This window comes from Manis javanica, chromosome X (genome assembly GCF_040802235.1).
Source record: "Manis javanica isolate MJ-LG chromosome X, MJ_LKY, whole genome shotgun sequence".
NCBI lineage: Eukaryota > Metazoa > Chordata > Mammalia > Pholidota > Manidae > Manis > Manis javanica.
Window position 1 is genome coordinate 105,364,037 of NC_133174.1, and position 20,914 is coordinate 105,384,950.

The window sequence follows — 20,914 nt, forward strand, 5'->3', positions numbered from 1 at the left end:
ATAGAATTTCATCTACTCTAGTGCAAGAGTCTCTGTTTATATTATTTAGAATCCTATATTATTTAGTAAAGGTTGACTAAATTGGGAGTGAAATTGAAGAGTCTTTCTAACCCATAATCTTTCTTGGCACCCAGGTCAGGAAGATTTTCTCTTTTTATTTAAGTTGATGGAAAATTATATTGTTAGAGATACGGGGCTTAAGAGGTGATTATTAGTTAAGAGGCATCATCTTGAGACTCAATGTTATTAGTTACCAGGCTTCTAGATCAATTAGGCTATTAGTAATCACACCCAGGTCATCTGGAACAGACCAGTTAGGAAGAGGCCCTCATGAAATTGTTCACACAAGAAATATCAATCAACAGCAAATCCTTCAACAGAAACTTAAACTTCATGGTGCAGCAGTTAACCTTCACACGGGCAGGGACATTGAACATCCTGCATAGTGCTGCCAGGAAATCTGTATTTTATACTAAAAGTCAGCTGGCTGGTTGCATATGTAAGATGTCCCATCTCCCTGCCCACTTAATTGGGACATATACCAGAAACACCACTCTGCCTCACTTAAGAACCATAAAACCTGCGTGTCAAGGAAATACAATGCTGAGCTACATCACTAGAAAAGCAATATGACAAATATATTTAATAGAGGATAGGGCACTGAGTACTGTAACCTTGGCTCATAAGAACAGTGTGTATGTGAGTGGATCTGTAAGCTCAAGGCCAGTAGGAAAATATTGAGCCATATTGGCCCACTGAAGGACCTGCAAAGTTGTCAGCAACTCCACTAGCTGTACATGTAATGCCTCCAGGAATGTACTGCCTACTCTCAGCACTATACCAAAGTAGGGAAATTAAGTAGTTGGGCATGTTTATTTAGGGTGAACAGAGACAGAGTAACTAGAGGAAGAGAGAATCCCATTCCTCCTTGGAGAAAGAAACAAAGGTTATAGCCTGAAAATCAGCCCAGAATTTTGGATCTGAGGGTCAAGGTGAAACAGTAAATTTTTAAAAAATATCTAAACATCAGAAGCTTCTGATGTTTACAAGCAAGAGATTTAGGAGAAGTAGCCTAGAGAAGATCCAGTAATCCTAAATCAAGTTTAAGTGGGTGGAAACACAATCTAATATCAAGAAAGAATCAAGTTATAAGGGGGTGAGTGTGATTCCAAGGAAGAAAGTGGTGGCATGTTCCCAAAAGCATTTAGAAGATATAACTGATGTCACACACAGTATCCAGTCATAGCCAGGGAACTCTTATCAAAGACAAGGTGATAGGAAGTATCAAGAGCAGGGCTCATAAGACTTAAGATAAGAAAAATAATCTATTATATTTACCCAAATTATTTACCGTTTATGTTCTCCTTCATTCATTCCTGAAGTGTACAAGTTTTCATCTAGTAAACTACCTTCTGGAAGAACACCCTGTAGCATTTTTTAGAGCAAGCTTCCTAGCAATCACTTCCTTAGTTTCCCTTCATATGAAAATTTCTTTATTTCACATTCATTTTTATTATTAAGGTATGATTGATATACACTCTTATGAAGGTTTCACATGAAAAAACAATGTGGTTACTACGTTTACCCATATTATCAAGTCCCCACCCATACCCCAATACAGTCACTGTCCATCAGTGCGGCAAGTTGCCAGAGATCCACTATGTCTCTTCTCTGTGATACACTGTTCTCCCTGTGATCCCCCACACCATTCATATTCATTTTTTAAAGATATTTTCACTGTATATACAATTCTGGGTTGTGATTACTCTGCCTTCTGGCCTTCATGATTTCTGATAAAAAATCTGAAGTTGTTCAAATCATTGCTCCCCTATACATAAAGAGTCATTTTTCTCAGCTGCTTCAAGATTTTTTCTTAATCTTTTGTTTTCATCACATTCTGATATGTCCAAAATGATTTTCTTTGAGTTTAACTATTTGAGTTTTGCAGAACTTTAGTTTGTAAATTTATTTTTCATCAAATATGGGGTATTTTAGATCATCATTTCTTCAGATTTTTTTGGTACCAATCTTTCTCCTCTCCTCAAATTCCAATGTCACAGAAGTTAAACATATACATGTTATCCCACTGACCACTACTATGTTCATTTATTTTCAATTTTTTCTCTCATTCAGTTTGGATAATTTCTATTGTACATTCAGTATTAATGACTCTTCATCTGTCATCTCAATTCTTCTATTGAGACTATCCAGTGATTTGTTTTTCTTCCAGTTATTGCAATTATTTTTCAGCTCTAAACTCTTCATTCGATTGTTTATATAAATTCTATTTATTTGTGAAATTCTCCATTTATTTCAAGAGCATCTACCTTTCTTTGTCTATAAATTTCTGTCCTGTCCAATTTCTGAATTCAATATAATTTATAAATTTATTACATTACTGTTTATAATATTTGTTATTGGTTTTTTTTGTAAATTATCAAATTTAGGGAGATTACTTTTATTCCAATATAATTGTTTTAATTAGGAATGGCTTCAATATTTTATCAAATTATTCTACAATATCTATAAAAGATAATAAAAATTTTTTACAAATGTTAATATAAAGCATTATAAAATAAGCAGATTTTTATGATTTTGAATAACCTTTGCATTCCTAAATGTTTTGTTTTTCAATGATTTATTATTCCTTTTATACTTTGTTGGATTCTATTTGTTAGTGTTTTGTTTGTAACTTTAAATCTATATCAGTAAATGCTATTTGTCTCTAGTTTGATTTTTTCAGTATTTTATAGGTTTTAATTGACAATATTTTGTTTTATGAAATGAATTTCAGAAACCTTTAAACTTTCTTATGGTTCATCTTTTCATATACATTAGCTTAAAGAGATCAGTTATAACTTCTTTCCATTTTAGCTTTGGGATTACTTCACAGTTGTCTCCACCTTCCCATATCTTTTAATTATATTGGAATATGGACAGTTATTCCTTGGTCTGCAGTGGAGATATGATCTGCAAGGTGGGGTTTATTATTATTAGAGTTATTAAATAACATTATTTATAAGAAACTATTCTTGATTATGAAATTAATCTAAAAATTAATGATATAATTTTGATATGGTTATAATTGACAGTTTTTATATTAGGTGCATATTCATTGAATTTGTCTTTAGATTGTGCTATCTTGGGTTTGACAGTAGACTCTTGAGAAAACTTGTACAAGGCACATTGTCTTCTACTGTAAAAGCAGATGTAGTCATTATCCAATAAGAAATGGTGTATGGTGACAGGAGGTACTTTAGTGTCCACTAAAAAAGGGTCAGGTTTCTACCAAGACATTTTTATTCACACTGTGAACTTGAACAGGTCTAAAACTTTCTGAGACAAATACTTCTCACTGCAGGACAAAAAAACCAACATTGCAGAATTTTTTGTTGTGTAGAATAGAATAAAAACTGAAGTATCTAACATTACACTTGTTTCATGATAGACACTGAAGAATAACTATTGTCATTTTTGCTATTAGTAAACATGTAACTACTAAGAACCTACTACATAGGATAGTGACTTTTCAGCACAGATAAGTTCACTAATAAGAATATACATTGACATATGGTGAAGTTGAGTGTAGGGTGAGGTTATGATCTGTTGGATGGGGATATTCTTTAATTAATTAATTTATTTATTTATTTTTATATTAAGGTATTATTCATATATGATTTTATGAATGTTTCACATGAGCAACATTGCAGTTGCTACATTTATCCATATTATCGAGTCCCCCCACACACCCCACTATAGTCACTGTCCATCAGCATAAGATGCCACAGAGTCACTACTTGTCTTCTCTGTGCTGCACTGACTTCCCCATGACCCCCACACACACCATGTGCACCAATTATAATGCTCCTTAATTCCCTTCTCCCTCCCTCCCCACCCATGGGGTATTCTTTTATTCATTTAACAAATATTTATTGAGTGCCTACTTTGTGTCATGCATTGATTTAAGCATTATGAATAAAATAGTAAAAAAATAAGACAGACAATAATTACCGAACCAATGGATCTTATATTCTACCAGTTATAGCAACATAATTCTCCACATAATGGCAGTCAGGTGATATTTGTGCATAGGTACATACTTGAGAAAGTAATTTCTGCAAATGAAATAAATCAAGAAGAACACCCAGAGATTCTCAAGATGGCAGCACGAGTAGGGTGGCGGAAATCTCCTACCACCTTTTGAAATATATATTGAAAACTATATATACTTTGAAAAAACAGCAAATACAACTATTCCTAAAAGAGTGACCAGAAGATACAGTACATCATCCAGGCAATATCTACATCTGCGAGAACTCAACATCTTACGAAAATGGTAAAATACAAAGCCATGACACAGCAGGAACAGAGCACTCCCCCCACCCCAGCTCACCAGCAGGAGGAAAAAAATCAGAGTGGTGAGGGAGAGGAAGCACAGGACTGCTAAATAACCAGCCCTAGGAATCTGCACCGGGAGCACAGACACACATTGCATGGTGTACTAGATATTAGAGGAACGGAAAAGCAAAATCCAACACTAAGACTGCGAACAGGTTCCACAGCTGGCTGCCCTGGGACAAAAGAAAACCAGGTGCTTTAAAGATTTTAAAGGACAAGGGTTTAACAGGTGGACAAAACTATCCTGACACATTCAGCCCAGCAAGCTGGGAACTTTAAGGAACTTCAGGCACCCTAACCCTTGGGTGGCAACACAGCACTGAAGTTCCTCATGGCGATGAGCAGCTCGCCGTTGATTCCCCCTGCCAACACTGCAAGTAAACCAGCTGGTCCACCATTGCTATGGAGCAACCAGGGAGCAGCCCTACCCACAGCAACCACACAGATGCTGTTCCCAATGCGCAGCTAACCGGGCCAGACACAGAGGATGCAACCTGCCCACACTCGACTGACACAGAGAGCGGAGACCGGGGCAGAATCCAGAAGGCACAAAGGGGCTTTATTCTCATGGCAAAAACACACTGCTTGCCTGCAACCCTCACCAGTACCCTAGGCCATTCCGAGGGCTGCCCTGCTCACAGCAGCTCAGGAGATTAACCCAGAGGCTGCCCCCTGCACCTGCGTGACCGGCACAGGCAAAGCAAACTGGCATGGAGTCTGCAAAGCACTAAGGACTCTGTTCTCATGGCAAACACGTGCTGATCACCTGCAACCAACAACAGTGCCTGAGGCTATCCCAAGGGCTGCCCATCTATGGCAGCTCGGGGGTTCAAATCAGAGGCTGCTCCCTGTGTGAGGTTGCCTGGCACAGGCAGCGGAGACAAGTGAAGAGTCCCCAAAGCTTAAAGGGGCGCCATTCTTGTGAGAGAACACACAACTCTTGCCTGCAACACCCAGCAGTGTCCTAGGCCATCCTGAGGGCTGCCCCGTCAATGGCAGCTCAGGGGATTAACCCAGAGGCTGCTCCCTGTGTGGTTGACTGGCACAGGCAGTGGAGATGAGCAAGGCAACCAGCAAGAAGGAAGGGACTTTGTTCTCCCAGCTGACACACACGCCACTCACTGGTGATCACTTCCATCGCCATGAAAAGGCAGAATAACCCTGCTCACTCCACAATCCCTCAAACACCAGAGAGAGGGCCTGGCAAGACCAAAATCAAAATCTTCCAGAAAAAGAATTCAAAATAAAAGTCATAAGCATGCCGATGGAGCTATAGAGAAATATGTAAGAGCTAAGGGATGAATTCTGGAGGGAGATAGGAGAAATGAAACAAAAAATGGAAGGATTTAAGAGGAGACTGGATGAGGCACAAGAGGCTATTAATGGAATAGAAATCAGAGAAGAGGAATACAGAGAAGTTGAGGCAGAGAGAGATAAAAAGATGTCTAGGAATGAAGGAATGTTAAGAGAGCCATATGAACAATCCAAACAGAACAATATTTGCATTATAGGGATACAAGAAGAAAAAGAGAGAGAAAAAGGGATAGAAAGTGTCTTTGAAGAAATAATTGCTGAAAACTTCTCCAAGCTGGGGAAGGAAATATTCTCTCAGACTATGGACATCTACAGATCTCCCAACACAAGGGACCCAAGGAGGACAACACCAAGACATATAATAATTAAAATGGCAAAGATCAAAGACAAAGACAGAGTATTAAGGGCAGCCAGAGAGAGGAAAACGATCGCCTACAAAGGAAAACCCATCAGGCTATCATCAGACTTCTCAGAAGAAGCCTTACAGGCCAGAAAGGACTAGCATGATATATTCAACGAAATAAAACAGAAGGGCCTCAAACCAAGAATACTGTATACAGCAAGATTATCATTTAAATTTAAAGGAGGTATTAAACAATTCCCATATATGCAAAAGTTGAGGGAATTTACCTCCCACAAACCATAGTACAGTGAATTTTAAAGGGATGGCTCTAGATGGAAGTGCTCCTAAGGCTAAATAGATGTCACCAGAGAAAACAAAACCACAGCAAAGAAAGTAGACCAACTTAATACTAAATAAATGCAAAATAAAATCAGTTATCCACAAAATCAGTCAAGGGAAACAAGAGTACAGAATAAAACACCTAACATATAAAGAATGGAGGAAGAAGAATAAGAAGGGAGAGAAATAAAGAATCATCAGACTGTGTTTATAATAGCTTAATAAGAGACTTAAGTTAGACAGCTAGACAGTAAAGAAGTTACCCTTGAACCTTTGGAAACCACAAATCCAAAGCCTACAAAGGCAATAAGTACATACCTATTGATAATCACTCTAACGGTAAATGGACTGAATGCACCAATCGAAAGACACAGAGTAATAGAATGAATAAAAAAGCAAGATCCATCTATATGCTGCCTAAAAGAGACTCACTGCAAACCCAAAGATATACACAGAATAAAAGTGAAGGGATGGAAAAGATATTTCATGCAAATAATATGGGGAAAAATAGCAGGTGTTGCAGTACTTGTATCAGGCAAAATAGACTTGAAAACAAAGAAAGTAACAAGAGATAAAGAAAGACATTACATAATGATAAAGGGATCAGTCCAACAAGAGGATATAACCATTATAAATATCTATGCACCTATCACAGGAGCACAGACATATGTGAAACAAATACTAAAAGATATAAAGGATGAAATAGAATGCAGTACATTCATTTTAGGAGACTTAAACCCACTACTCACTCCAAAGGACAGATAAACCAGACAGAAAATAAGTAAGGACACAGAGACACTGAACAACACACTAGAACAGACCTCTACAGAAATCCACACCCAAAAGCAGCAGGATACACATTCTTCTCAAGTGCACATGGAACATCTTCCAGAATAAAACACAAACTAGGCCACAAAAAGAGCCTCAGTAGATTCAAAGAGATTGAAATACTATCAACCAACTTCTCAGATCACAAAGGTATAAAACTAGAAATAAATTGTACAAAGAAAACCAAAAGGCTCACAAACACATGGAGGCTTAACAACATGCTCCTAAATAATCAATGGATCACTGATCAAATTAAAACAGAAATCAGGCAATATATGGAGACAAATGAAAACAACAGCACAATGCCCCAAATTCTGTAGGACACAGTGAAGGCAGTTCTAAGAGGAAAGTATACAGCAATCCAGGCCTATTTAAAGAAGGAAGAACAATCACAAATGAATAGTCTAAAGTCACAATTATTGAAACTGGAAAAAGAAGAACAAATGAGGCCCAAAGTCAGCAGAAGGAGGGACATAATAAAGATCAGAGAAGAAATAAATAAAATTGAGAAGAATAAAACAATAGAAAAAATTAATGAAACCAAGAGCTGATTCTTTGATAAAATAAACAAAATAGATAAACCCCTAGCCAGTGAGACTTATTAAGAGAAAAAGAGAATCTACACACATAAACAGAATCAGCAATGAGAAAGGAAAAATCATGACAGACACCACAGAAATACAAAGAATTATAAGACAATACTATGAAAATCTATATGCTATCAAACTGGATAACCTAGAAGAAATGGACAACTTTCTAGAAAAATACAAGCTTCCAAGGCTGACCAAAGATGAAACAGAAAGTCAAAACAGACCAATTAACAGCAATTAAATTGAATCAGTAATCAAACAACTAACCCAAGAACAAATACCCTGGACCAGATGGATTCACCACAGAAATTAATTGGACATTTAGAGAAGACATCATACCCATTCTCCTTAAAGTTTTCCAAAAAATAGAAGAGGAGGGAACACTTACAAACTCATTCTATGAAGCCAGCATCACTCTAATACCAAATCCAAGCAAAGACACCACACACACAAAAAAACTACAGACCAATATCCCTGATGAACACAGATGCAAAAATACTGAACAAAGTATTGGCAAACTGAATTGAAAAATACACCAAAAGGATCATATACCATGATCACATGAGATTCATCACAGGGACGCAAGGATGGTACAACATTCGAAAATCCATCAACATCCTCCACCACATCAACAAAAAGGACAAAAACCACATGATCATCTCCATAGATACTGAGAAAGCATTTGAACAAATTCAACATCCATTCATGATACTCTCAACAAAATGGGTATAGAGGGCAAGTACCTCAACATAATAAAGGCCATATATGACAAACCCACAGCCAACATCATACTTAACAGTGAGAGGCTGAAAGCTTTCCCCTAACATCAGGAACAAGACAAGGATGCCCACTCTCCCTGTTTTTATTTAACATAGTACTAGAGGTCCTAGCCAGGGCAATCAGACAACACAAAGAAATAAAAGGCATCCAGATAGGTAAGGAAGAAGTCAAATTGTCACTGCAGAGGACATATTGTACATAACAAACCCTAAATCATCCACTCCAAAACTACTACAACTAATATCTGAGTTCAGCAAGCTTACAGGATACAAAATTAATACACAGAAATCTGTTGCTTTCCTATAGACTGAGAATTAACTAGCAGAAAGAGAAATCAGGAAAACAATTCCATTCACAATTGCATCAAAAAGAATGAAATACCTAAGACTAAACCTAAGGAAGTGAGAGACCTATACCCTGAAAACTACAAGATACTCTTAAGAGAAATTAAAGAGCACACTAATAAGTGGAAATTCATCCCATGCTCTTGGGAAGGAAGAATTAATATTGTCAAAATGGCCATCCTGCCTAAAGCAATCTACAGATTCATTGCAATCCCTATCAAAATATCAACAGCATTCTTCAATGAACTGGAACAAATAGTTTTAAAATTCATATAGAACCACAAAAGACCTCGAATAGCCAAAGCAATCCTGAGAAGGAAGAATAAAGCAGGGGGGAATTATGCTCCCCAACTTCAAGCTCTACTACAAAGCCACAGTAATCAAGACAATTTGGTACTGGCACAAGAACAGAGCCGTAGACCAATGGAACAGACTAGAAAGCCCAGATATAAACACAAGCATATATGGTCAATTAATATACGATAAAGAAGCCATGGATATACAATGGGGAAATGACAGCTTCTTCAACTCCTGGTATTCGCAAAACTGGACAGCTACATGCAAGAGAATGAAACTGGATCATTGTCTAACCCCATACACAATTGTAAATTCATTATGGATCAAAGATCTGAATGTAAGTCATGAAACCATAAAACTTCTAGAAAAGGAATAGGCAAATATTTCTTGAACATAAACATGAGCGACTTCTTCATGAACATAACTCCCCAGACAAGGGAAACAAAAGCAAAAATGAACAAGTGGGACTATATCAAACTAAAAAGCTTCTGTACAGCAAAGGACACCATCAGTAGAACAAGAAGACAACCTAAATTATGGGAGAATATATTCATAAATAACATATCTGATAAGGGGTTGACATAAAAAATATATAATGAGCTCACACACCTCAACAACCAAAAAGCAAATAATCCAATTAAAGAATGGGCAGAGGATCTGAACAGACACTTCTCCAAGAAATTCAATGGCCAGCAGGCATATGAAAAGATGCTCCACATTGCTAATCATCATAGAAATTCAAATTAAAATCACAATGAGATATCACCTCACACCAGTTAGGATAGCCACCATCCAAAAAATAAAGAACAACAAATGTTGACAAGGATGTGGAGAAAGGGGAACCCTCCTATACTGCTGGGGGGAATATGTATTAGCTGAACCATTGTGGTAAATAGTACGGAGGTTCCTCAAAAAACTCAAAGTAGAAATACAATTTAGTCCAGGAATTCCAATTCTAGAAATTTACCCTAAGAATGCAGCAGCCCAGTTTGAAAAAGACATATGCACCCCTATGTTTATCGCAGCACTATTTACAATAGCCAAGAAATGGAAGCAACGTAAGTGTCCCTCAGTAGATGAGTGGATGAAGAAGATGTGGCTTGTGTACACAATGGAATATTATTCAGCGGTAAGAAGAAAACAAATCCTACCATTTGCAACAACATGGATGGAGCTAGAGGATATTATGCTCAGTGAAATAAGCCAGGAGGAGAAAGACAAGTATCAAATGGTTTCACTCAAGAATGGACTAACAGTTACCAAAGGGAAAGGGACTGAGGAGGATGTGTGGGAAGGAAGGGAATTGGGGGGGAAAGGGGCATTATAATTAGCACACATAATGTAGGAGAGTGGGGCATGGGGAGGGCTGTACAACACAGAGAAGACAACTAGTCATTCTATACCATCTTACTACACTGATGGACAGTGACTGTAATGGGGTATGTGGTGGAGACTTGATAATAGGGGGAGTCTAGTAACCATAATGTTGCTCATGTAATTGTACATTAATGATATCAAAATAAAAAAAATTAAAAAGAGGAAGAATAACCAAACCCTCAATGCAATCAAAATCCATGGTGGATAAAACCTTAAGAGATGAGAAGAAATTGACATTCATAAATATTCATATTTAGAAGAATTTCTAATATCTTTGATTTCCTTAGGGCAATGTTTGAGTTGTAGTAACCAGTAGTTCTACTTTGGTATGGCCAAATAAGTTTCTGTTGAACCAGCCTTCCAGCAGATTAAAAACTATTAACTCTATACGAACTATAAAAACAACCATTTGAAGTTACTGGAGAAAAAAACAGATTCTTGAGTGTCTCAAGACTTGGAGGTAGGAAACAACACTGGCAGAGTTTCCAACGTTCATGACTTATAGACTAAGAGGAAGAAGGAGTATGTGCCATGTGAAGGGGGTAAAAACTGCAGTTTTTGTAATCCAAAAAATGTAAGGAAAAAGTTTGAAGAAATCTCCAAACTGGAAGTTGAGAGACCATCTAGGCAAATGTAGACATAGATGGAAGAAACCACAAATTCTCTGAAGAACCATAAGCTCTGCCTTAAGCTCCATCTTACTTCTGAACTGTGTATGTCTAACGCATACTTCAAGTAGCCTAAGAAATTATAAATGACCTGAACTGACTTTTGAGGTGTAGCCTGAGTGAGAGATTGCTGTTTGCGTTCAACCAACCTAATGGCCAGGAGAAACAAAACACCAATACTCTAAAGAAATATAACAGATTCCAACATTTCAATAATATAACATTTATAATATTTATGTTATAATTCAAAATTTCTACATAAAATGAAACAGGAAAATGTAACCCATCCACATACATGTGTGCACACATGTACACACACACAAATACCTTTCAACAGACTTATCCTGAGAATACAAAATATAGATATTGAGATTTGCATAGACTTTATTGCTGTTATTATATTTATATCCACTGGTGTAAAGGAAAATATGTTCATAATGATTGAAGTGGGAAACCTTAGAAAATAAATAAAAACAACAAAAATAAATCAATGGAAATTTTAGAGCTGAAAAATAAAATGAGAAATTAAAAAACTCCCTGGATGCTGAAGAATAATGGACATAGGGAAATTGGAGATGCAAAAGGGAAATGAAGAAGAATGGATCCAAAAACTACTTGAAAAAAGGGCTTTCAAGATACGGAAGCAACCAAAGTGTCCATCAATAGATGAGTGGATAAAGAAGATGTGGTACATATACACAATGGAATATTATTCAGCCATTAAAAAATAGAAGTCCTATCATTTGCAACAACATAGATGGACCTAGAGGGTATTATGCTAAGTGAAATATGCAATTAATTGATTATTTAATTATTTTGCTAAGTGAAAGAAGCTGAGAAAAACAAATGCCATATGATTTCACTTATTTCTGGAATGTAAAAACAAAAGAAAACAAGATGAACAAAATAGCAGTAGTCTCACAGACACTGAGAAGTGACTTGGTGGTTACCATAGAAGTGTTGGGGTGGGGAGGGTGAGGGAGATAAAGGGGCACAAAAATTCTCAATCATAATATAAGTTGTTATGTGGATAGTAGTACAGCATGGAGAATATAGTCAGTGATTCTATAACATCTTACTACACTTATAGATAATAACCACACTAGAGGGGGTGAGGATTTAATAATATGGGTAACTGTTGAACCACTGTGTTGTTTACTTGAAGCCAATATTAGATTGTGTATCAATGATACTTCAATTTAAGAAAGTAAAAAAAAAGCCTGAAAGTTCCTCATTTTGGTGAAAGCCATGAATTTACGGATTCATGAAGCCCAATAAAAAGCAGTATATGTATGAATTCTAGTAATTTACTTAAGAAAATTCCCTCATCAAATCAAACATGGATAACCCATCCAATAGATTGAAGTAGCACCAACTATAAAAATGAAATAAGTGAAAATTTGACTATCTCTGGGGTAGACATCTAAGGATACATTATATCCTCGTAAACCTGGGGATAGAGCCAACCAAAAAAAGAGTATTACTGAAGGAATAGGACCCCAAAATGAAAGAATAAGCATTTATACAAGATCTCTTACTAATCTGTAGTTAACACTCATTTTAAAGTAGCATGGTTTGATCAGTTCTACCTCATTATCAAGAAAGTCTATTAAATCAACAAGCATGAATTGATCAGTCTGTATTTTGATGCATCCTTTAGCCCTCTTCTGAACAAACCAAAAATATCCAAAAGAAGGATGTTGGTCATCCCAAATACTTCCACAGCCAGATCTACTTCCTTTTTGTTATTTCTCCAATAAAATAATATTCTACATTGGTAATTCTGTATAAAGTAGCAGTGCCTACCACGTCTGCATGGAAGCAGAAGCCAGGATCTAAGATAGTTCTCACTAACAACTCCAACAGACTAGAATTCCACACATCACAAAACAATTCAGGAAAGAGCAGATGAAAATTAGTTGACTGTTTTGCCTGATTTATTTGCTAGATATTGGATGCCAATGTCATTACAGAAACTTTAGACCCAGACTAATTGTCTAGTGCGAAAACTTTAGCACTATGGAACACCACTAATATGTCAACTCATTCATTAAGAACACCAATATTAAAACAACTTATTTGGAGTATTCTGTCAATCTTTATACCAACTCAGATTCAGAAATAATGCTATACAAAAGATCATCATCTACATAGAAGCAGGAATTAGGCTGGTAACTGGAAGTATAGGAACAAGAGTTTCCTATTTATTAGCCTTTATTTCCAGCACCTAACAAAATGTTAACCACATATTAATCAAATTGATTACATACAGTAAATTAAGGAATAAATTTATGCAAGATGGAACTCTAGTGTTCGTTTTTCTACAAGAGCAACAAGTAACCTAGCAAAAATGGTCACAATCTTTTACAACTTTTACAGAAACCTGTAAACTATGTGAAATTTTAAAACAAAGAAAGTCTTGGTGAAGGAAGAAGCAAATGTTTTCTTGTAAGAAAACACTGTGGCATTGTAAGTTGCCTGCCTACCATACCCCCAGATCAACAGCTGATTGGAGGATGACAGTCTGTATTTCTGGTAAAGGTTGTTAGTGCCAGAGGGAATAATAGAGATGCTATTGTCCAGAAATTGTGCTTGTGTTTTAAGACTTCTCTAGTGGATCTCTGAAGTACATACACAAGGGCATGCCTTTGTTTTACGTGACAGAGCATTCCTAGACCTGGAGTGATGTTCTGGTTGGGGTTTGCCTGGAAAATGTAAAGGTATAAGGATTATCTGAAACAGACTAGGACAAGAAACAACAGACAAGACAAACAAGAGACAGACTGACCTTGGAAGGAAGAAGTCGGGAAAGGAGATGTGTTGGGAAAGAAGACTTTATATTTAAGGCATCATATATATACCAGAGAATGGGGAAGGTCACACACATGCGTAGGGCTTGATGCATGCTTATAAAAATCTGAAAAAACACTGTTCTTTCATCTGCACTTGAGCTGACCTTCAGCCTCTAAGGTTCTATGCAAGACTAAGTTGAAGGCTAATACAAAGCTATAAACAACCTCACTAATCATTGAAGGAGGGTCCCCAAAGAGCCAATCTACAAAGAATAAGAGTATTTTTTCTTTCTTTGCCTATAAGTGTTTAAGGAACCTCTGTCAAAATACTAGATGACCACTAAACAAAGAGAGAACACTGATGTCGGTGACCACACAAAGAAAACAGACTTTACAAAATAGTTTAGAAAAGTCATTAAACCGGCAAAAAAAAACTGAACCACAAGAAACAGTAAAAGTGGGGGAAATCTGATCTCCAGTTTGCCACATTATAACATTCAAAATATTCAAGTTTCCTCAAAGAGGATACAAAGAAACTAAAAAGTATGACTGTTGGGCAAATGAAAGTTTTCGACCACAATTTCTTGCCTGGCCCTGACAGTGATATACATATAAGGGCCTGTTTGCATATCAAATGGATGTTTACCACAGCAGAGCCACCACTCTGATCCAGGGTAAGAAGTGGAGTGTAGCAGCCATTCTCTCCTCCCCTCCATTCTTGGTACATAATTCATCAGGCACCCACCAGTCATCAGGGACCTGCCCATGGAGTTCTTCCGAGAGGGAGGGGCAGGGGAAAGTGGAGTGTGAGCCACAGCCAGAGGGACAGAGCTTGGGGGGAGAGCCAAGAAACTGGGGTTTAGGGAAAACATGCTGTGGTTGTGGAGGGAGGATGTGGGAGTGCACTGAGAGAGAGGCTGAGCTGTGAGCAACAAAAAAACCTCTCCCCCAACCTCTCACCCTTCTTTTCCTTTGGTCTCATCAGATATATAGAGAACATGCCCCACGTGGGGAACCCCCTTCCTTCAGGAGTCACAAGGGCCCATTCACAGGAAAAAAATAATAAAAAATGTTACTGAGAAAATCCAGGCATCAGACTAAACTAGACAAAGGCTTTAAATCAATTCTCTCAAATATGTTGAAGGACCCAAAGGAAACCATAGAAAAAGAACTAAAGGAAACCAGAATATCTAAAAAAAATAGAGAATATTGCTAAAGGGATAGAAATTATGAAAAGAAATCAAATAGGAATTTTGGGCCTTGAAAAGTACAATAACTGAAAAGGAAAATTCACTAGATCAACTCAACAGCAGAAGAGAGCAGACAGAAGGAAGAATCAGGGAACCTGAAGATAGATCAATTGAGATTATCAAGTCTGAGTAACAGAAAGAGAAAAGAATAAAGAAAAATGACAGCACCTGAGAGACACATGAGATAACACTATCAAGTTTGCTAATGTACACATTATGGGAGCTCCAGAAGGAAAGGAGAGAAAGGGAAGAAAGAGTATTTAAAGAAATAAGTTCTCACAATGTTGAAGAAATACATGAATCTACACATCTAAAGATACACTTAAGAATTTCAATGAACTGCAAGTATAAATTACTCTAAGAGATCCACACCAAGACACATAGTCAAAATTAGAAAGGATCTTTAACAGGATTTACAAGGAATTTCTCTTTAGAAACCACAAAGGCTAGAAGGCAATGAGATGACATATTTAAAGTGCTTTATCAAGAACAACAAAATTTGTCAACCAAAAATAATATATGTGGCAAAACTATCCTTGAAAAAAATGGAGAAATGAAGATGTAATGCAAAATATAGTGAATATAGACAGTAATATTGTTATAATCATCAAACTTTCAAAGGTACTAGGACTTAATTATTCTAACTACTAAAAAAATGATAATTATATAATGTAATAGAGGTGCAAATTGTCACTACAATAGCAGCATGTTATAATCTTTAAATGTGCCCAATTAACATGAATATCTGGAATATATATCAAATATATTTACATTAAATAAAATACCTTGGTAAACAAAAATTGAGATGGCTCATCACTAGTAGTCCTACCCCATAAGAAATGCTAAAGGGAGTCCATCCAGATAAAATGAAAGGATATTAGACAGGAACTCAAAGGTTTATGGAGAAATAAATATATGTACAATGGTAAATATAAATCTAGTATAATTGTATTATTGTTTGTTGGTCCTCTTTTAGTTTCCTATACTTATATAAAAGGCAAATACGTAAAACAGCAGTCATAAATCTGTGTTAACAGGCAAACAATAGCTAAAGATATAACTTGTGACAGTAAAAAATAAAGAGGAGATATAAAAAAGCAAAAATTTTGTATATTCTTTAAACCAAGTTGGTATTAATTCAAGCTTCATTGTTATAATGTTGAGGTGACAATTTTAATTCCAAAGTTAAGGAAAACCTTAAAATAATATACAGCAAAAGAAACAAGAAGAAAACCAAAACATACCATATAAAGATCAATTAATCATAAATGAAGACAGTAACAGAGGAATTGATAAGGAAGATGGCATGTATCATACAGAAAACAAATTCAAATCCTTTCTTAACTGTAATTATTTTAAATGTGACTGGATTAAACTCTCCATTAAAAGGCAGAGATTGGGAGAACGGTTTAAAATACATGATGTAAGAATGGATTTTTAGAAAAACCCTTCCTCCTCTATGTACTATCAATAAAAGACTTACTTTAGATCCAAAGTCACAAACAGGCTAGAAGTAAAAAGATGGAAAAGTTATTCCAGACAAATAGTAATAAAAAAGACTAGATTCCTATACTGGTATCAGACAAAATAGAACTTAAGACAAAAATTGTTATGAAACAAAGGACATTTATGTTGATAAAAGTGTCAAATCATCAAGCAGCTATAACAATCATAAATATATAATACAGACCAAAATATAAAATACAGACCAAAAAATACAGGAAGCAACAGTGACAGAAATGGAGAAAAAAACAAATCTAAAATAATACTTGGAGACATCAACACCCCATTTTCAATAATGAATAGAACTAGACAATGGATCATAAAGAAAATAGAGGATTTGTGCAGGATACAAAATCAGTATACAGAAATCTGTTCCTTTCCTATATACTAATAACGAACAAGCAGAAAGAGAAATCAAGAAAACAACTCCACTTACAACTGCATCAAAAATAAATCTAGGACTAAACCTAACCAAGAGGGTAAAACACCTGTACTCTGGAAACTATGACACTGATTAAAGAAATTGAAGAAGACACAAATAAATGCAAATCTATTTCATGCTCATGGATAGAAAGAATTAATATAATCAAAATGGCCATCTTTCCCAAAGCAATTAACAGATACTATGTAATCTCTATCAGAATCTCTTTTGTGTGTCTATCACACAAAAGACAAGTATAGACCTATATCACTCATGAATATAGATGCAAAAATCCTCAACAAAATACTACAAGACTAAGTTGAGAATCATATTATACACCATGACCAAGTGGGATTTACCCCAGAATGCAAGGATGGTTCAACATACAAAAATCAATCATTATAATGCATAACATTAATTGAATGATGGTAAGAAAACCAAATGATCATCTCAGTTGATTCAGAAAAAGCACTTGGCAAAATCCATCACTCTTTCATGATAAAAACACTCAATAAACTAGGAATAGAAGGAAACATCCTTAACATGATAAAAAGCATTTATGAAAAATGCACAGCTAACATCCTACTCAATAATGAAAGAATAAAATATTTCCCTTTAAGATCAGGAAAAAGGACACCTGATTTTACAATTTTGATTCAACATTGTAATGGAAATGTATCCATGGAGAATAATTAAGAAATAAAGAAACTGCACAGAAAAATTAGAAAAGAAAAAATAAAATTTTCTTTATTTGCAGATGATCTTATCTATGGAAAATCCTTAAGAACCCTTGCACACACATACACAAAATGATCTAATATATAAATTTCTCAAAGTTGTAGGATACAAGATTGACACATGAAGATCACTTATAGGTCTATAAACTAGCAATGAGCAATCCATAAAGAAAAAAGTTCTCTTTACAAGAGCATCAAAAAAATCTCAACTGATAAGATCATCTGCCAAAAAAAGGAATGAAGTACTGATACATGCTATAAAATGGATGAACCTCAAAAACTATGCTAGGGAAAGAAGCCAACCACAAAAGGTCACCTACTGTATGATTCCATTTAGATGAAATATCCAGGTTAGCTAAATCCATAGAGACAAAGAAAAGATTAGAGATTGCCAAGGTTTGGTGGACAGGAGAACAGGGAGTCCTTAATGGGTACTGATTTCCTTTTGGATAAGGAAATGTTCTGAAACTATAAAGAGGTGATGGTTGTATAATATTATGAACATATTAAGTGCCACTGAATTGGACACTTTAAGGTGATTTGTTTTATGTTACATGAAGTTTACCTCAGTAAAAAACAATGTGTATAACACTGAAGGCATATTATCGTCACCATTGTCATTATTATCATTACTATAGAAAATAATGTTTCTCAAATTTCACTGCCTTTAAAAAAGATTATGACAAAAAATATAAATAGATTAAAATTTTAAACTACAGACAGTATAGTTTGGGTAATATATTCTTGTCTTTTCTCTGTTCTCTTTCAGATTATGTCTGGCCACTACCTAGATATTTGTGCCCCGTCTGGATTTCTTTGGATGTTTTATTTTCTACAGCGTCCATCATGCACCTCTGCGCTATATCGCTGGATCGGTATGTAGCAATACGTAATCCTATTGAGCATAGCCGTTTCAATTCGCGGACTAAGGCCATCATGAAGATTGCTATAGTTTGGGCAATTTCTATAGGTAATTGACTTTCTTAGCCATTAGAATTGCAGCGGCTATGCTCAATAATTTCGGATTATGTACTGTGAACAACGTACAGACGTCGACTGGTAACATTTGCGTTTAATCGGGATTGTTCTGTTTAGTAATTATTCTTAACCTATTTATCTGATATTTAGGTTAACAATAATGAAGTAAATGTAATGTCTGTGAATATATGAATATAAGGTTTCCGTTTATGCTGCTAAACTATTTTTTGAATCAATATGCCAGTGAATTCTGCAACACAGACAAAAAAAACAGATATTTAAAATGATTTGAAGTTGACAAAGACATATGGTAAATTCTAAATTTAAAAAATATAGTATTTAAATCTTAGAAAAGCTAAATCTATCCCAGAATATTAATTTTAAAAATTTTATTCTAATTCTATATCTTCTTTAGTGGAAAAAATTAATTGTACAATACAAATCTTCATGAAGTAAACATGTTTAAATTTATGGTGTTCAACCTAAAATATACTAATGCACTTCCATTTTTAAATATCTTCTCAGATTCTGGTTATACAAAAGAGAAAAAAATTTATCAGTTTCTTTGAAGATTTGGGGGAGGTTAAAGGAAGATCGTTTTACTGCTTATATTAGAGATATTCATAAATGTCTTAACATTGCTAATATTCAAGTCACAAAATTTGACCAATTGGAATGTAAGGCCTTTTAAAGTCCTCTTTTTTTCCTTTTTTTCCCTCTCCCAGCTGAAACGTACATTTAGTGTATCATTAAATAATTCCTCTTTAAAGTTATGTTTCTATAAAAGATTCTGATAAAGTTTACAAGACCAATAAAACCTCTATTCAGTCTTCACTGATGTCATCTAAAGATTTTGACTCTGAGTTTATTGACAAAATTAATTATTTAAGTTCTAAGATTATTCCATTGTAGGTGAATATATATACACACATCTTTGAGTAAAAAGCAATGAAACTTCTCCAGAAAAAAAGTGAATTTATATATAAAATTTGACCTGCATATTCAAGGGCTCACAGATTTTACCCACAACACCAGAAGAGCTCATCTACAAAGTACCAATTCCAATGGTGCTTACAAAGCAAATACACAGCCAAATTAAATTAGAGTATTAGGGGCATTAGCTTCTAATAATGACAGAATGGGTAATCTGCAATGATTCTTGTGCTAAAGGCAACTAAAAATATGGAAAAAATACTATTAGCATTGAGAAATTAATAAGATAGTGAAGGATCCAGAAAGAAACAGAAATCCAGGAAGAATGACTATGACTTTTAGGTCACTTTTGCCAGTAATGCATTTGTAGACCTGAAGATGTGATTGACAGGTTTAGAAGTTCATTTCACTGTCTCATGAGCAAAGAAAGACCAAAATAGCAATATAGAGCCTGGCAAGAGTCAACCAATTTGAATTTATTTTTTGGACCTTAAAGGCCTGTACACTAAAAGTAAGGATGGATGACCCTTGACATGGAATTCAGATGAAGTCACCTATGAAACCAAGAAAAATCTTGAGCCTGGAAATTGGATTAAGGTGATTTCATATTCTTCATATTTCCAGTGTTTTTTGGTATAAGCATAAAAATCATTATTCTAGGCTTCAAATGATTTGTTTCAATGATTTTCAATTCCAGTAATCAGGATACAATAATAGACACATGAAGAGATAAGACAACATTAATCAGATAAAACACAATAAATTATAATACAAATGAACCTATGAGCACTCAAGATAGTGGAATTACCAGACACAGACTTTAAACAACTATTTGTGATTCACATGGAAATTACAAGCTGAACTTAAATATTTCATCAAGAAACTGCAAACTATAAACAGTGACGTTTACGATTTGAGAAGCAACTAGGAAATCTATAGGTTAAGCTTTACATGAAAATCAAAGAACTCAAAAGCAGTTTAGACACAGAGTGTTACTGAAGGTCAGTTAGAAGAAACTGTGA

General features: G+C 35.3%; 1 protein-coding gene across 1 annotated transcript in view; it reads left to right on the forward strand.

Annotated features, from left to right (window-relative positions):
• Positions 1-20,914, forward strand: part of HTR2C (5-hydroxytryptamine receptor 2C) — a 412,057-nt gene that overhangs the window by 341,713 nt on the left and 49,430 nt on the right. Inside the window, exon 5 of the mRNA XM_037016967.2 lies at positions 18,751-18,951. Within this exon, the coding sequence (XP_036872862.1) occupies positions 18,751-18,951 (201 nt within the window). The remainder of the gene's footprint in view (positions 1-18,750; positions 18,952-20,914) is intronic.